Source organism: Dendropsophus ebraccatus, chromosome 2, assembly GCF_027789765.1.
Source record: "Dendropsophus ebraccatus isolate aDenEbr1 chromosome 2, aDenEbr1.pat, whole genome shotgun sequence".
In the NCBI taxonomy this organism is placed as follows: domain Eukaryota; kingdom Metazoa; phylum Chordata; class Amphibia; order Anura; family Hylidae; genus Dendropsophus; species Dendropsophus ebraccatus.
In genome coordinates this window covers 86,603,151-86,618,968 of record NC_091455.1, presented here as the reverse complement: position 1 = coordinate 86,618,968, position 15,818 = coordinate 86,603,151, and the positions used below count along the sequence as shown (strand labels likewise).

The following is a 15,818-nucleotide window of genomic DNA, read 5'->3' as shown; positions in this document are numbered from 1 at the left end:
TACTGGAGGCATACCTGGCTGCATTGGACATTCTTGGTTACAAGGACATATATGACTAGAGAAGAATACCTGGCTTAAGGGGTGTACCTGATTACTGGCGACATGGGGGATATCTAACTACAGGTGGCATTGTATCTGGCTACAGGGTACATTATTACTGGGAAAGGAGGCATTATTAATGGCTACAAGCGAGGGCATTATTATAAGGAGGTATTATTAATGGCAACAGGGGGCATTTTTAATGGCTACCTACAGGGAGCAATGCATCAGACTACAATGGCACAATATCTAGCTACAGGGGGACATTATTACTGGGATTTAGAGATCAGTCACATTGCTATAGGGGATCTTATCTGGTAAAGAACAGGTTACAGACTTTGAACAGAGCCTATAGCCACGGTGTCAACTTATTTAGTCAACAGTTGTAACTGATTGCTTCCTTGGGGGTACTCTGTTGGAACATCTGATCACATGGGGCATTGGACCTAAAAAGGTTGAGAAACACAGATCTAGCATACCAGTCTCTTACATCAGTGCATTTTATTACATTATTTATGCCACTGCCATTTAGTAGTGAGACATGTATTTTCACTGTGGGGGTTACTTATTCCAACTTTTTTACTTAATACTTTATTTAGTCACTTAATTAATTGCTACATTATACATATTAAATATAATACAAATATAAATGTAATACATATTACTACACTTCAATTTCACTGCAAAGTACTAGTAGCTAAGTATTTGTATCTTCCCGTTAAGTACTATGGGGGAAATCTATCACGGCAGAACTTGGTGTGTCTGCGCAAAGACCTGTGACTTTTGCTGAATATGCACAGAGTTTGGCAAGCAAGTCGGAATTGGGTGTGTGGCCATGCTTGGAGGGGGTTTGGAAACACGTGCCACATTTATCCTAATTTTTCACTTTTGCCTAGATGTAAATTGTAGCTGAGATCTAAGCCATTTCCGAGCGGGCATAAATTTTTAGTAATGGTGCACAGGCATCCTTATGTGTGCCTGGATTTATGTAGAAGCGTGTGCCTCTATGTTTTATCTACGTGTGCACCATCTGGTGGTTGAATACTTCATTGCAGTGAATATTGATATGCATTATACTGTTAACATATTAGATTTGTCATCTCTTTAGGACACAAGTATGAAATGTGGTTTATATTTTGCTGCTTTATATCTCAGTGTAGTACTTTTAGTAATTGTCACCTTATACTATCCAAACTCAAGTATAAGCAGTATAACAGCACCATAGCACTACATGGTATGCTGATCCTCCTTGATATGGCTGTGCACATAGGGGGAGATTTATCAAACTGGTGTAAAGTAGAATTGTCTTAGTTGCCCCTAGCTACCAATAAGATTCCACTTTTCATTCCTCAAGGATTCTTTAAAAAAGAAGGTGGAATCTGATTGGTTGCTAGGGGCAACTGAGCCAATTCTACTTTAAACCAGTTTGATAAATCTCCCCCATAGTTTGTATTTATGGGCTTCTCTATTTGTATTTATTCTGTACAAGCACTTGATTTGCCTCTGGGTAGGGCATGCACACTGGTTACATGTTCATGCCATATCTACATGGCAGCTTCTGCAACGTGTATGCAGACATCTCAGTGTTGCATTGTGCCAGAGCAACACCCTCAGTGCTGGCTAGAGTATACAGCCCTACACAGTTTGCCTATAGCTGTGTTCTTTAGATTGTCTGGGCCAGGGGCACAGGCTTACCTACTTCTGCTTAAAGGGTTACTCCGGCGAGGGGTGGGGGGGGGGGGCTTGGGAGCTTTTTTCCGATGTGGCCAGGGAGGAGGTGGCTGAGGGCAACGCCATTCACTCACCTCCCTTGTTCCAGCGGCGGGTCCCTTATCGCGGCGCTCCGGCCACTTCCTGGTTTCTAACGCAGGCTCGGGACGTGAAGTTTCAAGTCCGCTCAGCCAGTCAGTGATGGAGGTGGGAGAATTTGGGCCATGTGATATGGCCTTAACTTATCAAAACCAAAATATGAAAGCATAGTACCTAAAGCTAATTACTGTGTATGTGTTAAAGGGGTATTCTGTCCTGAATCCCTCTTTTTGCAATGCCCGATAGGGGGTGGTTGAAAACAATAACATCCACTTACCTCCCTGGCCCAAGTTCTACTGCCTGCATTCCGCTGATCCGGTACCCCTGTGTTGGGCCACTTCCTGGTCTTGAGACAGGACTTTAGACATGCCATGGAAGGCCACCTCAGCCATTCAGTGGCAGATGCGGGTCTCCATTTTATAATCAAAGAAAAATTGCACCAGGTTACCGAATATGTATATATTTTATTATATATTTATTAGTGTGGAAGTCTGGGAGAATCTAGTCTGGGGTTTATATCTGTGGCCATCCAGGTTGCAGAAATAAAACTTCCATCAAGCCCCATTGTCAGTTCATAATGGGAGTTGTAGCTCTGTAACAGATTAGGGGATGGCACAGTATAGGAGGGGGGGGGGGCAGTGGCCCAGTAGAACAACATCTTCCAGCATGCTGTGTGGTAATGTGGAGAACTACGTCAAATAATGGGTGTTGTAGTTCTGCAAAATATTAGAGTATGACACAGTACACGAGGGGGAGACAGTGGCAGAGTACACAAGGGGGAGATGGTGGTACGGTACATGAGGAGGAGACAGTGGCATGGTACAAGAGGGGCCATGTAGGCACGTGTACATGAAGGTTGCATGTGACGTATGTGCAATGTATATTGGTATACTAGACCATATTAAAAATATTTATGTTTTTCCTGATCAGGAAATCCTAAAAACAATTCCTGATAGTTTCCTAAATATGGAAACTGATTACTGTCAGGAAATCCTGATGCTTTCCTGAAGCCTTTTGAGGCCTCCTGATCAGGATTTCCTGACAGTAAAAACGGACACGGACGTGTGAAGGGGGTAATGTAGTACCCTTAATATTAACTGTTGTTACAATGAAACATACCCAATAAATATATTTATTTCAAAGTAAAGAATGACTACAGAGAAAAACAGCTGACAATTTATTCATGATTTTATTGGCTACCATATATATTATAGCAGTATGACATTAAAGACTGTAATGCAGCATAATAATTATACTCAAATCTTTAAAATATGTAGAATTTCTGCAAAAAAGTTAAAATGTTTAGATTTTCAGTTTTCCTTTTTTTGTATGTGAAAGGCTGCATTCACAAGTTCCGTGAAATTGTCCATGGTTGTGGATCTGAAAGAACGAATGTTGCTCAACCGCCAGCGGCCCACCTGTCTGTAATGGAGGTCATGCAGTGGGGATGCGCTGCCAGCAGCTTCCAGGGTTTGAGGTCTGTGAGTGCCACATTTAGCTGTGCGGGGAGGGGTCAGGGGTAGTCACAGAGTGTCATATTTAGCCGTGTGGATGCGTTGCCTTCCTGGCTCTGTTTGAGTGACACATTCAGCTCACTGACACCAGAAGGACAAGGCACTACCTTTAAGATAACAGAGGGTGCTCTACCCAATATGGCATGAAAACATATGCAACACAAACAAGAGAAAGAATGCCATAAACTGAAAAGGGTGGCACATCCAGAGTAAACAGACTATATCCCAAAAATTACGTATAAGAAATATAGAAATCTTTATTGATAAATAGAGCAACAGGTGTCAAACAAACATTAAAATCATTTAAAACACACACAACACATAAGGGAATGTGCAAGATGAACACAGCCCCAAAGATACCCCGACATGAACAATAGTAATGACCCCCCCAAATGGTATTATGGAACAGGCTGCTAAGTCAAAAAATCAAATGTGAAATATACAGACCATGATGTGTGAGCCTATATCCTAAGATGTACTAATCAAGGAGTGGCAGAGTGTAAATTCAGCCATATATGGCTAACCATAAAATAATTTGTATCACCATAAAGGGAGGTCCATGTCGAGGTCCACTGGACCCCACGCGTTCCGTCTCAGCACCGAGAGAAATGATTTATTTACTTGACACATTGTATTATTGACTAAAATGTACATTTTCTCATTAAAATAACTTATCATTAATCATATAATTATGATTGATTCTGAAAGCAAATCAAAAGTCTGCCCAAAATTCATCTCTTTTCCATTTACATTATGTTCTTAGGTATAAAGCTCTGATCCCACTGTTCACATCATGTTGCACCTTTGTGCATTAGTTTCACTTTGTCTTTCTCTTATCAAAAATGCATCCCAGGCTGGTGGCGACAAAGGCAGCTTGATCTGAAAATGGTTCCAGAATCTGTAACACAAAGAACAAGCAAACAATGGGGCAGATAAATAAAAATTTATTCTTAGTGAAATTCAAATTTAGACTAGACAGTCTAAGGCTGCGTTCACACTACGTATATTTCAGTCAGTATATGTACTGTATATTTCAGTCAGTATATTTCAGTCAGTATTGCAACCAAAACCAGGAGTGGATTAAAAACACAGAAAGGAACTGTTCACACAATGTTGAAATTGAGTGGATGGCCATCATTTAATGGCAAATATGTGCTGTTATTTTAGAACAACGGCTGTTATATTGAAATAATGGCAGTTATTTACTGTTATATGGCGGCTATCCACTCAATTTCACCATTGTGTGAACAGATCCTTTCTGTGTTTTTAATCCACTCCTGGTTTTGGTTGCAATACTGACTGAAATATACGTAGTGTAAACGCAGCCTTATGGTGCGTTTACACAGACAGATTTATCTAACAGATTTTGGAAGCCAAAGCCAGGAATAGATTTGGAAAGAGGAGAAATCTCAGTCTTTCCTTTATGACCTCTTCTCTGTTTATAGTCTGCTCCTGGCTTTGGCCTAAAAAATCTGTCAGATAAATCTGTCTGTGTAAACGCACCATTAGGCCATGTTCCCACAAAGTATTTTTGCCCAACATTTTGCAAACTACTAGTGGATTGAAAACATAGAAAGGCTATGTTCACACACTGTTGAAATTGAGTGGATGGCCACCACTTAACGGCAAATAACGGCTGTTATTTCAAAACAGCTGTTGTTTTAAAAGAACGGTAATTATTTGCCGTTAAATGGTGGCCTTCCACTCAATTTAAACAGTGTGTGAACATAGCCTTTCTGTGTTTTCAATGCACTCCTGAACTGTTACCTTCACTGTACCACGACTGATTTATTTAATAAAATAAGATTGCACAAGTCTAAATTATACACAAGTCTAAGTCTAAAGACATGCGCAGTATGGCACGATCTTGAGCAGTTGTGACTAAGTCCCCGGACATGCGCACTGATTACATCTTTCATTAAATTTCTAAGTGACATGTCATGCGCAGATGCATCTTCATTCAAAAAGAACTAAGTGGGAAGATATGCGTGAGACGCTAGATTGGAACCTCCTACCTCTGTGACGTATACTGGAAAGCTGACGTCACTGGGCTCTAACTTCCAATGAAAATTAAACACACACGAGAGCTAAACATTGGCTCCGTGATACAAATGGGCTGTCCGGCTGTTCCTGTTCAAAGTATCGGCGCTCCTATAAGAGACAGTCGGCGATAGCAGAGGGTTAGATTGCCAACTCTTTGAAAAAGCTGATGAGTTATCAGCGAAACATGTCAGATGGGCAGATTTTACTTAGATCCGGGTGGTTGGTGTGGGCTATGGATGTGGATATGCGTATACAAAACCGCATGTAGTGAGCGTACTGGCTCTATTCCCAGATGGGACTTATCTGTTAGCTCCGGGAAATACCGGAATAGTATACGGGGACTAATAGTGGTTAGAGTGGCGGGTGTGTTTTGCTTATCACTCGTCACTAAGTAACAGTAAGTCGATAGAACGAAAGTTCATCAGTCTAGCACCAACGGCCGAGGTGCTGCTATTGTTAACCACTTGTCTGCCGTATACATGTGTGTGTAGTCCATTGGAGCCCACAGGTAACCAACACCTGGATCTATTTTAAAACTTTACTATCACTGTAGATTGAGCACATTATAGTTATTTTAAAGTAACAATAAAAGCTAAGTTTTAGTCCGCAGGGAACCATAGGCATAAGGGTTTATTCCCATTGTATTACACAAAAACGTGCCTCCTGACTGGGCTGGGATCCCCCCTCCCCGTCCAAGGTTAAATAAAGCACGCTTTTTTTATGGTAGAATCAGAAAACATACTGATGATGGTAGATGTCTGGGTCCCGTTGGATTCGGGTTTGGAATCCAATGTACAAATCGTCCCATAGAAGGCCATTCTTTACTACATGTCTCATGACAGTAGCACGTGTTCTTATCTGTTGTAAAATAGAAAATTGTACTGTTAGTATTGGATTGTCATTAATTTGTATAAAAGATGTACTGCTGTGTGCTAAATTAGCGATTAGGTGATTGCGCCAAGTCCCCTAGGGAGACAAAAAAGAGAAAATAAGTAAAAAAAGGTAGAAAATTTTAATAAAAAATATAAGGAAAAAATGCCCTGTCCCAATTAATCCCTATATTAATGCAAATCTTTTTTTTTTAACAATAACCCATTATTTTTATACAGCTTGGTAAAAAAAAATAAAAAATAAAAAAGCACTCCAGAATTGCCAGATCACCTCAAAAATCTTTTAATATGTACATTTATTTTTATTTTTATATTTTTTAAACATTTTAAACTTTCTTTTTTACAGCCTAGGGAGATCTAGGGGACTTTGAGGGGTTTAGTTTAAAATATGGTTACTTCTGGGGAACGTCCACTGTATTCACACCATAGGAGCACTGCAAATTAAGTTACAATATTAAGTCCACAACTCCATAAAGGTTTACGACTTTATTTCCAAACATCTTAAAAGTACTGAATGAATTGAAAGCACTCTGACGCATTGCGGGGACTGGCCCCTTAATCATGGCAAGTACAAAATGAGAAGTTACATTCTTATATATGTGAATGATCACCAAGGTAAATGAAAGCCCCAAACACAGGGGAGTATACCTAATGCTGACCACATCACTCACTTACAAGGAGTCCAGGAAAACCTGGAATACAGAAATATTTTTGCAATTCTCCAATAGGGAGTTTTCTAGTTACATGAGCAGGATGGCTACTACGGGCATGTAAAATGCTGTTTCCTTAGCTGGGTTTCTTGTATAACCTGGTATGTATTTTATTCCCCTAGAAGGAAAGTTGGACATCCACGAACGAGATGGAATAACATTTATATTGATAAGTGAATTTTAAATTCAGATTGTTGGCATTAATAACTTGAACAAAATTCCAGACCTCACTCACGGTGCCCACCAATATTAGAAGGAGGTCTTCAATGTACCTTCCATACCACAAGATAAATATCTGGTATGAATTGTGGACACTGTACTGGACAACCTCCTCCCAATATGACATATAGATGTTTGCCAGCATTCGTGAGAAGCTGGCACCCTTCAGGCAACCTATGACTTGTAAGTAAAACTGATCCATGAACTGAAAAAATTGTTAGACAATAAAAATGTTGTGACCATAAGACTGTATTTCTGCAAATTCCTATCATAGTTGCTATATTTCTGCACATGATATGCAAGTGCAGATATAGCCCTATCATGCAAAATGCTGCGGTGACAGTGCATGACAACTCAGAACAAGATGACCAATATGCAGATTCTACCTAGTCTGGACAACCAATGAAAAAAGCTTACTATTCTCAAGTACGACCTAGATATACCAACTTTGTGCCTCTAAACACCCACTCATGTCAATTATGCTACCATAATCAGGATAAATTTATTAACACATTTTTGGGTGCATTTTTCCACTAGTGGGAATGAGGAATTTTGAGGCAAAAATGTTTACTGAAGAAAATGTGAATTTTCTACTAAATGTTTGCTGAATATACAAAATAGTGTTCTTTCTCTTTCTGAACCCTGCAGTGAGCCGAAACTACACATAAAAAATTGTTACACAATGTCATCTAAGTGCTAATTCTTCTGTGTTGTTTGTAAAAATAAGAAAATATGATATAAAACTATGGCTGGGTTCATACTATTTTTTTTTTCATCTGTCTTTTTCATCCATTTTTAAAAAAAAAAACAAAATCTGATTGAAATGCCATTTTATGAGTTTTTCCATTGACTTCCATTATAAAAAAAAAAAAAAGATCAAAACGCATCTTTTTTTTTATTTAACATGCACAAAATGGATGAAAAAACAGTGTGAACCTAGCCTACCTAGCCTACCTATATTAGAAAACTTTAGATTTTTACAACTAATTCTAAAACAGACTGACAGTCTAAGGCTGGGTTCACACTACGTATATTTCAGTCAGTATTGTGGTCCTCATATTGCAACCAAAATCAGGAGTGGATTGAAAACACAGAAAGGCTCTGTTCACACAATGTTGAAATTGAGTGGATGGCCGCCATTTAATGGCAAATATTTGCTGTTATTTTAAAACAACGGCTGTTATATTGAAATAATGGCAGTTATTTACTGTTATATGCCGGCCATCCACTCAATTTCAACATTGTGTGGACAGAGCCCTCAGGCTGAGTTCACACACAGTATATTTCAGTCAGTATTTTGGTCCTCATATTGCAACTAAAACCAGGAGTGGATTGAAAACACAGAAAGGCTCTGTTCACATATGGCAGCCATCCACTCAATTTCAACATTGTGTGAACAGAGCCTTTCTGTGTTTTCAGTCCACTCCTGGTTGAGGTTGCAAAATACTGACTGAAATATACTGTGTGTGAACCCAGCCTAACTGTGAAACGTCTGTTAGAATCAAAAGTTCATTTAAAGGGCATTTATGTTTTGGCACTTCAACTTGCAAACCCAATTTGGTGTGTAAAAAAAGCACAGTTAGGAAAAGAAGGCCTTAAAATCAAGTGGTTCTTTGCTTCCAAGGATATGTTCACATATTGGGGGAAAGTTATTAAACTAAAAAGTTGTATTTTTTGTCGTAAAATGGCCAGATGCTAATTAATTTATTCGCCAATGGCCGTCTTGCGAATAAAATATTAGCATCTGGCCATTTTACGCCACCTTCGCCATTGGGGCGGGGAGGGGGTGTGGAGGGAGCGAAACGGGGGATACGGACTCTGGGTCCGCTGCATTTATCATTTTTCGTTACGAAAAATTATACTGAAACCTACGTCAACTCTGAGCTCGCGTAGGTTTCAAAATTTTCGCACGGAGAGGCTCAGTGCAGTCGGGATCATGTGAAGGCGATACGCCTCTACATAAATACCCTGAGCTCTGGAGCTGTGGGGACATTTTTAAGCTCGGCATAAAAAATGCCAGACTTCATAAATGTCCCCCATTGTCTTTTGCCATACAGTGACAGTAGCCAGTAGAAGTTGTTCCAAAATGTATGTACTGTACTTATTTACCATACATCTACTTTCTTTTGACGTATCCATTACATACATCGTGCAGATGTCTCTCATACGTTGCCTATAAACTGCAATGTTAAAAACAACTATACATCTTGCATCCTTCTTTATAAAGTATACAAAATCGTTTCAACCGTGCTTTTGCATACTTTGTTAGAAAAGAATAACCACTCATTATTAGTAGAGATGAGCATAGCAAATCCATCAAAGCAAGATTTACTGCAAATCGGGCTGTATAGTCGCTTCGTTCTGCGATGCAAATTCCCCCCCATTTTTTAAGGAAACAAAAGTGCAGCCTCACTTTAGCTGTCAGGAGCGTCACTGGGCAGGAGAAAGGGATTAACCATAATCCCTGGTGCCCGTCCAATCGGCTGCAGGCTCCTCTGTGATGTCAGCACCTCCCCCTACCCCTCTATATAAGGCGATTCCATTCCGTAGGTGGCCAGTCGCCTGTGTGTGGAGGAGAGAACAGAATCACAGCAGGCAGTTAGAGCAGAGCAGGGAGAGACTAACAGAGCGATACAGGGACAAGGAGGAGAGGAAAGGATTGGAGGGCTGATTGTGGATGATTATTTGTTGGAGCTGTCAACCAAATGTCCAGTTTACCAAGTAATTGAGTGCCTAGAGGAATTCACTGGGACCAGTGAAGACACAATCCACATTATTCACTCACTGGGCACTGTAAACTCCTGTTAACTCCTATTAATTTATATCAATTTACTGGGATCAGTGAATTGAGTGTGCGCCTTACAGGGGTCACACTCCACTCCTACTGTGTTATACAAGTTGGGTTTCATTACTGAACCGAGTGTGTCTTACATAATCAGTGGTAGCCTTCCACTCCTACTGTGTTCTAAAAATTCATTTTCTTTAGTAATGGGTCACACTACATCTACATTAAAATAAAGTAAAAAATCAATTGAAATCAAAATGAAGTTGGTACTTATATTGGTGCCACTTAAACTAAATGGGGATACAAAGGGTGCCACACAAGAGGAGGTGATAGGGTACTAGAAGGGGGATTGGAACGTGTTAAATGGTTTATTAGAAAGTTTATATATTTTATGCCACTGTTCCACCAAGGTCCACGACTGTCCATGGCTGAAACTAAATGATTGACTGGCTGATTGACACTTTTTTTAAATTGTGATTTTCCAATTTTTGACACTTTTACAAGAATATTTGTTAGCAAATTCATCATTTTGTAATACTCCCAGTATTGTAGCTACTATAGTTCGACAGCTGTATTGAAATTTGTTAAAATTCAATTTGCGAATCTTAACGAGTTTGACCCAAAATTCGATAACCTTGCAAAATGAAGGTTGCTAATTTCTAATTATAAGCAAAATGTGCACCCAAAGGACACACTTTGTGCATACGTTGTACTGTAGAAGTGAACAGATACATCGAATTGTATGTCTACATTCTTTTTTGAGGTAAAGTAGGGCTGGGCGATAATGGCCTAAATTAATATCGCGGTTTATCGTACATATTGCCGCGGTAACGATAAATTGAGCGATAATTGACACGCCCCCTTTTGAAAACCACACCCATTTGAAACACGACGTTTCGGCGTCTCCTATGCCATTTTCAAGTGGCACTTAGGAGACATAGGAGATGCCAGAACCCTGTGGTTTACTTATAAAGTTTGCTGCACATCATTTTATGGAATAAATCCACATTTCCACATTTGTACTACCATCAGAGTGCTGCAGAGTATTTTTTACTAGCTGATTTGATCCAAGGTCTAGGATTTGTCTGCTGGCACCCACAGTGCTGCCTATATTGTTTGCTATAGCTATCTATCGATCAACGATCGATAGATATTAGAGAGAGGAGATATATTATAGATAGATTATACAGTATATCGATAGAAGTCCTATCTGTCTATCTTGTATCTATCTACGATCTGTATATCTTCTATCTATAATATATCTCCTCTCTCATATCTTTATCTCCTATCTATATATAATCTATCGATCTAATATAGATAGATAGATTTTATATAGACAGGAGATAGATGATATATAGATAGTAGATACTAGATAGATAGGAGATGGAGGGATGGATGGAGAGATAGATAGATAGATAGATAGATAGATAGATAGATAGATAGATAGATAGGGAGATAGATATGTCTCATATATCTATCTCTTATCTATCTATCTATCTATCTATCTATCTATAATCTATCTAATTTCTCTCATATCAATCTATCTATTTTACCTGCTGTTCTGCCCTGACCCCCCCTCCCAGCACATACAGTTGGGGTCAGGTATGGGGTCGGCACCTCCTTGCTCCCCCGGGCACCGCTCTCTCTCTCCCGCACAGGAATTCTCCCTGTCACATATATCTGCTGTCAGTGTCCCGGGCAGAGCGTCGCACACGGCTGCTTCCAACACTGACAAATGATAACGGGCGCCGAGGATTCCTGCGCGGGACAGAGTGCGGTGCCCGGTGGAGGGAGGATGTGCTGACCTATACCTGACCCCCTGCAGCCACTGTATGTGAGGGAGAGGGGGGGCCACGGCTCGCTGTGAGTGCAGCTTCCAGAGCCGTCCGGCAGCAGCGATGAGCACACACTGGAGGGGGAGCTGCTACCTGAAAACAGCCTGTCACATCTCCAGCCTTCTTCCTTACCCCCAGCAGCACTGTTATCAGTGTCCTGAGCCGAGCGTCACACATGGCGCACGCCCCCCTCAGACAGCAGAATAGTTTTACCCAGGCCAGGCAGCGGAGGAAGAGGGACGCGAGGAAGCCTGAGGGGAGCAGAGCAAGCAGCCGTCGGGTGAGGGGAGGAAAAATACCGCAGATACCGTCCTGGCAGAGTTGAGGTCGGTTAACCGACGCCAGTGACGGTATCGGTATTTTTGCGGTATACCGCCCAGCCCTAAGGTAAAGGACATGCACGTTATACTTGTCAGCATGGGACTCATTGCCGCGCTGATGCTGGTCCTTGCTTGGCCTTTGGCAGACCCTAACAATCTAGTAACATACAAAGATATAAAAATGGATGTCAGCTCACCTGTCCTAGTCCCGGACATTTAACTGAATGAGGAGGGGGTGCACGGATCCTGGGTAGCCGGCCCGCTAACTTAAAGAGCTTCCACACGCTTCCATGTCTGACATGATTAAGCGCGCATGCACAAAACGCGTCGTCCAGCCACCGCACTCCCAGTAGTGCACTACAGCTTTTTAATCAGGATGAAATAAAGCAAGAAGTTTTAGCAGCATTTATTTTTCTTTTGGAAGTGCTGGATCCATTCACTTTTTTTCTTTGGAAGCCTAACAATCTATCCCAGATAACATAAATCAATGCAGTACATATGTACAACATTGATCTCTTTGAGCAATCAGTGCATTGCTCATAGAAGTCTCCTGGGGTAGTACAAAATAGTGTAAAAAAAATAAACATATTTGGTATTGCCAAATCGCCAAAATATTAAATTCCTATTCTCACATGGTAAACGGCACAGGCACAAAAAGCCTCCAACATGCAGATTTTTTGGTCACATTACATCTAGAATAATTTGGGGTGGGCAGATTGTGAGTACACAGTCACTTTAAGACCAAAATTAGCTACCTGCTGAGAGCGACCTAAAATAAAAATAATAGTAAAAATAAAGGAAGGATTCCAACTCACCTCTTCATATGAATGGTCACGGCAAGGTCTTTCAGCAGGAAAAGACAAGTCAGAGAAGTCTACCAAGTAGTTATAACCTCCGGGTAGGTCATGAAAATCTTCATCAGTTTCGATCATCTGTGTATAAAGGAAATATACTGCGTGTCACTGTATATTATTATACAGGGAAATGAACAAAATAGGAACTCTCAGAAGTCAGATAATGCCAGTGTCTATGTATCAGAGGAATTGTAGCAGAACCAAGGGGATAAATGTCAGCTGAATGACACCAAAGTTTTTCATATTGTAAAAACCTACACAGTTAAGTGATCATCTTCATGGAGCAGTAATTCAATATGTAAGTAATATCAGGGATGTTCCCCGCCACTGCCCTTTTGAAAATGCCTGGTCCCACAGCTAACCACTTTCTCTGATATTTTGACCCTGCAAGACATGCCTGCTCAGCAATCGCTGGCCATAGCAGTGACCCATATCGGTCAGTGAATGGCTGCCCATTGTGTTTATTCATTTACATGTTGAACCCCAATAACATTTTTTAAATTATGTATATATGTGGCCTCATACCTCTTTATGTAAATCCCATTTTTTTTTATTCTACATGCTTACCCTAACTACAAGATTGTAGTTTTTGAATCCAGCCCAGGTGAAATACTCTTTAACCCAGGATGGGTAGGTGAAGATCTCATCTTTAAATGAAACAGAAATAGCATCTAGGTATGTATCGAATTCCCAAGTATCCTTCAAAACTTTTGTTCCTGATGGAGGTGAAACAATGCCATCGCTAGGACAATAAAGCATCAAATCAAGTGTAAGTTCATCAGTATATGAAAGTTCACAGTATTATTCAGGATTTCTACTACCATAATTAAGCAGTAAAACTGGGCATAATAACAATGTTAAAATGAAAGCTAACATATACATAGATATTATACTATAACAATTTTTCCTGTTATTTGGCATAAATGTTAGTATGCTAGTTAGTTCACTTTAGAAGACTTCTAGTTTGAGTTACAATATTAGTCACAACTAGTGTTGAGCAGACTGGTCGAACTGTTCGCTTTCGGCAACATTCTCCATGCCCGAACGCTCTGCATTTGATTCCCGTTGTTAATTGTGAAGTTGGATGCCTCCCTAGGGAGTTCTGGAAACATGGATAGAGCCATAGGCTCAACACTAGTCACAACCTATGGACAAAAGTGGCACTATTGCTAAAAAAAGACCCTTTTTTTAATCTTATAAATCCCCTCTTACCATATTATTATAGCTGTCTATGTGCACCTGTGATAAAATTATCCTTTAATAATCCAAAATGACAGCAAAGGATGTTCTGATTTTTAATCAAAAACAATAAGTTTGATTATATTTGCTCAGCAGTCTGTATATTGTAGCTGTGAGTCTACGCAGGGGGCATTACTATGCTAATAGCAAAACAGCATGAAAAAGGAGGAACATTATTTTGTAACATGTGTACCATTGTAAATTATTAAGTTTATTTGACTTTTAGACTTAACTGGTCTACCCCTGTAAATTTAATTGTATTTAATCGTGGTTCCATGTTAATATCCATGTTAAGAGCTTATATTAAAGGATAAAGGGCAAAATGTATTTTTTAATATGTTATTACATAAGGAAAGTTAGACAAATTCTTAATATACACTAATATGGGAAATGCACATAAAATAGATCAGGCAGGGTTCAATTCCTCTAAAAACCGTGACGTCACGAATCATGTGTAATTTACATGAAGTGTCCAGCAGGGGGCGCAGTATATGGAGAAATTACATTGTAAGAATAACTATCACAAATTCCAGCAGCTCTGTCCACGGCACATAGGACGAAGCTGCTGGCACTTGTGGTGCGGCTGCCATCCCCCCCCCCCCCCCCCCGACAGCAGACCCCAGACCAGTGACCCTCCCCCCAAACTACCCCCATCAGAAGTGCCAGCAGCCTTATCTACAGCACATAGGACGGGGCTGCTGGCACTCTCTCTCCTTTTCCGCTGCAGTACATCTGTTCAGTGGAAGAAGAGAGAGACCGGGAAACGGCACATCATGGGAGGTGATGCACCTCCTCTCCGTGCAGCTCAGGCACCCGGGGGAAGGGGGGGGTTCACTAGTCTGGGGTCTGCTGATACGGGGGGGGGGGGGGGGGGGTCTGTTGGCACTTGTAATGCGGCTGCCCCTGCCCTGAGCAGGTACACCTACTTTACTACTTAGCCAGAATAAAAATTTACATTAATAAATTAAAAGTTATCCTTGAAATCCTTCCACAAGCTATATACCAGTCTGCTCAGTCCCCCTGTTTTATACCACCATGTCTGCAGATTGGACTGCATTATCAATAGAAGTTCTCAATAGAAGAGACGTTCCCTTTAATTGTTAATAAAGAGGCTGGATATTCACCTGTCATTTGGGTCTTTCAATAACCTCCCAACATCTAGTATATCTCCTGGCTTTGGTGTCCATGTAATAACATTTGACAATTTAGTAATAAGCCGATTAAGTGATGCAGCATCGTTCTTTAAGTTAGTTTCTTTAATGTATCTGTTTTAGAAGCAAAGACACAAACAACTTGTTGGATATATGTTAGCACTATACCACTTTTTCTCTGTACATAGAACACATTTTTAGTAGTGACTACATCTCTCCTTACTTAGATAAAACATTCATTTTAAAAAGCTTTAAAGGGGTTAACCACTAAAACATGGCCACTTTTCCCCCTACTGTTGTCTCCAGTTCAGGTGTGGTTAGCAATTAAGTTCCATTTACTTCAATGGAACAGAGTTTCAAAACCCCACTCAAACTGGAGACAACAGTAGGGGGAAAGTGGCCATGTTTTT

General features: G+C 40.4%; 1 protein-coding gene across 1 annotated transcript in view; it reads right to left on the bottom strand.

Annotated features, from left to right (window-relative positions):
* Positions 1–3,037: 3,037 nt before the first annotated feature.
* LOC138783329 (cytidine monophosphate-N-acetylneuraminic acid hydroxylase-like) overlaps positions 3,038–15,818 on the bottom strand; it is a 106,780-nt gene continuing 93,999 nt past the window's right edge. The window contains exons 10-14 of the mRNA XM_069957913.1: positions 15,382–15,522; positions 13,586–13,760; positions 12,980–13,096; positions 6,148–6,263; positions 3,038–4,260 (exon numbers count right to left, since the gene is read on the bottom strand). Of these exons, the coding sequence (XP_069814014.1) occupies positions 4,149–4,260; positions 6,148–6,263; positions 12,980–13,096; positions 13,586–13,760; positions 15,382–15,522 (661 nt within the window). The 3' untranslated portion in view covers positions 3,038–4,148. The remainder of the gene's footprint in view (positions 4,261–6,147; positions 6,264–12,979; positions 13,097–13,585; positions 13,761–15,381; positions 15,523–15,818) is intronic.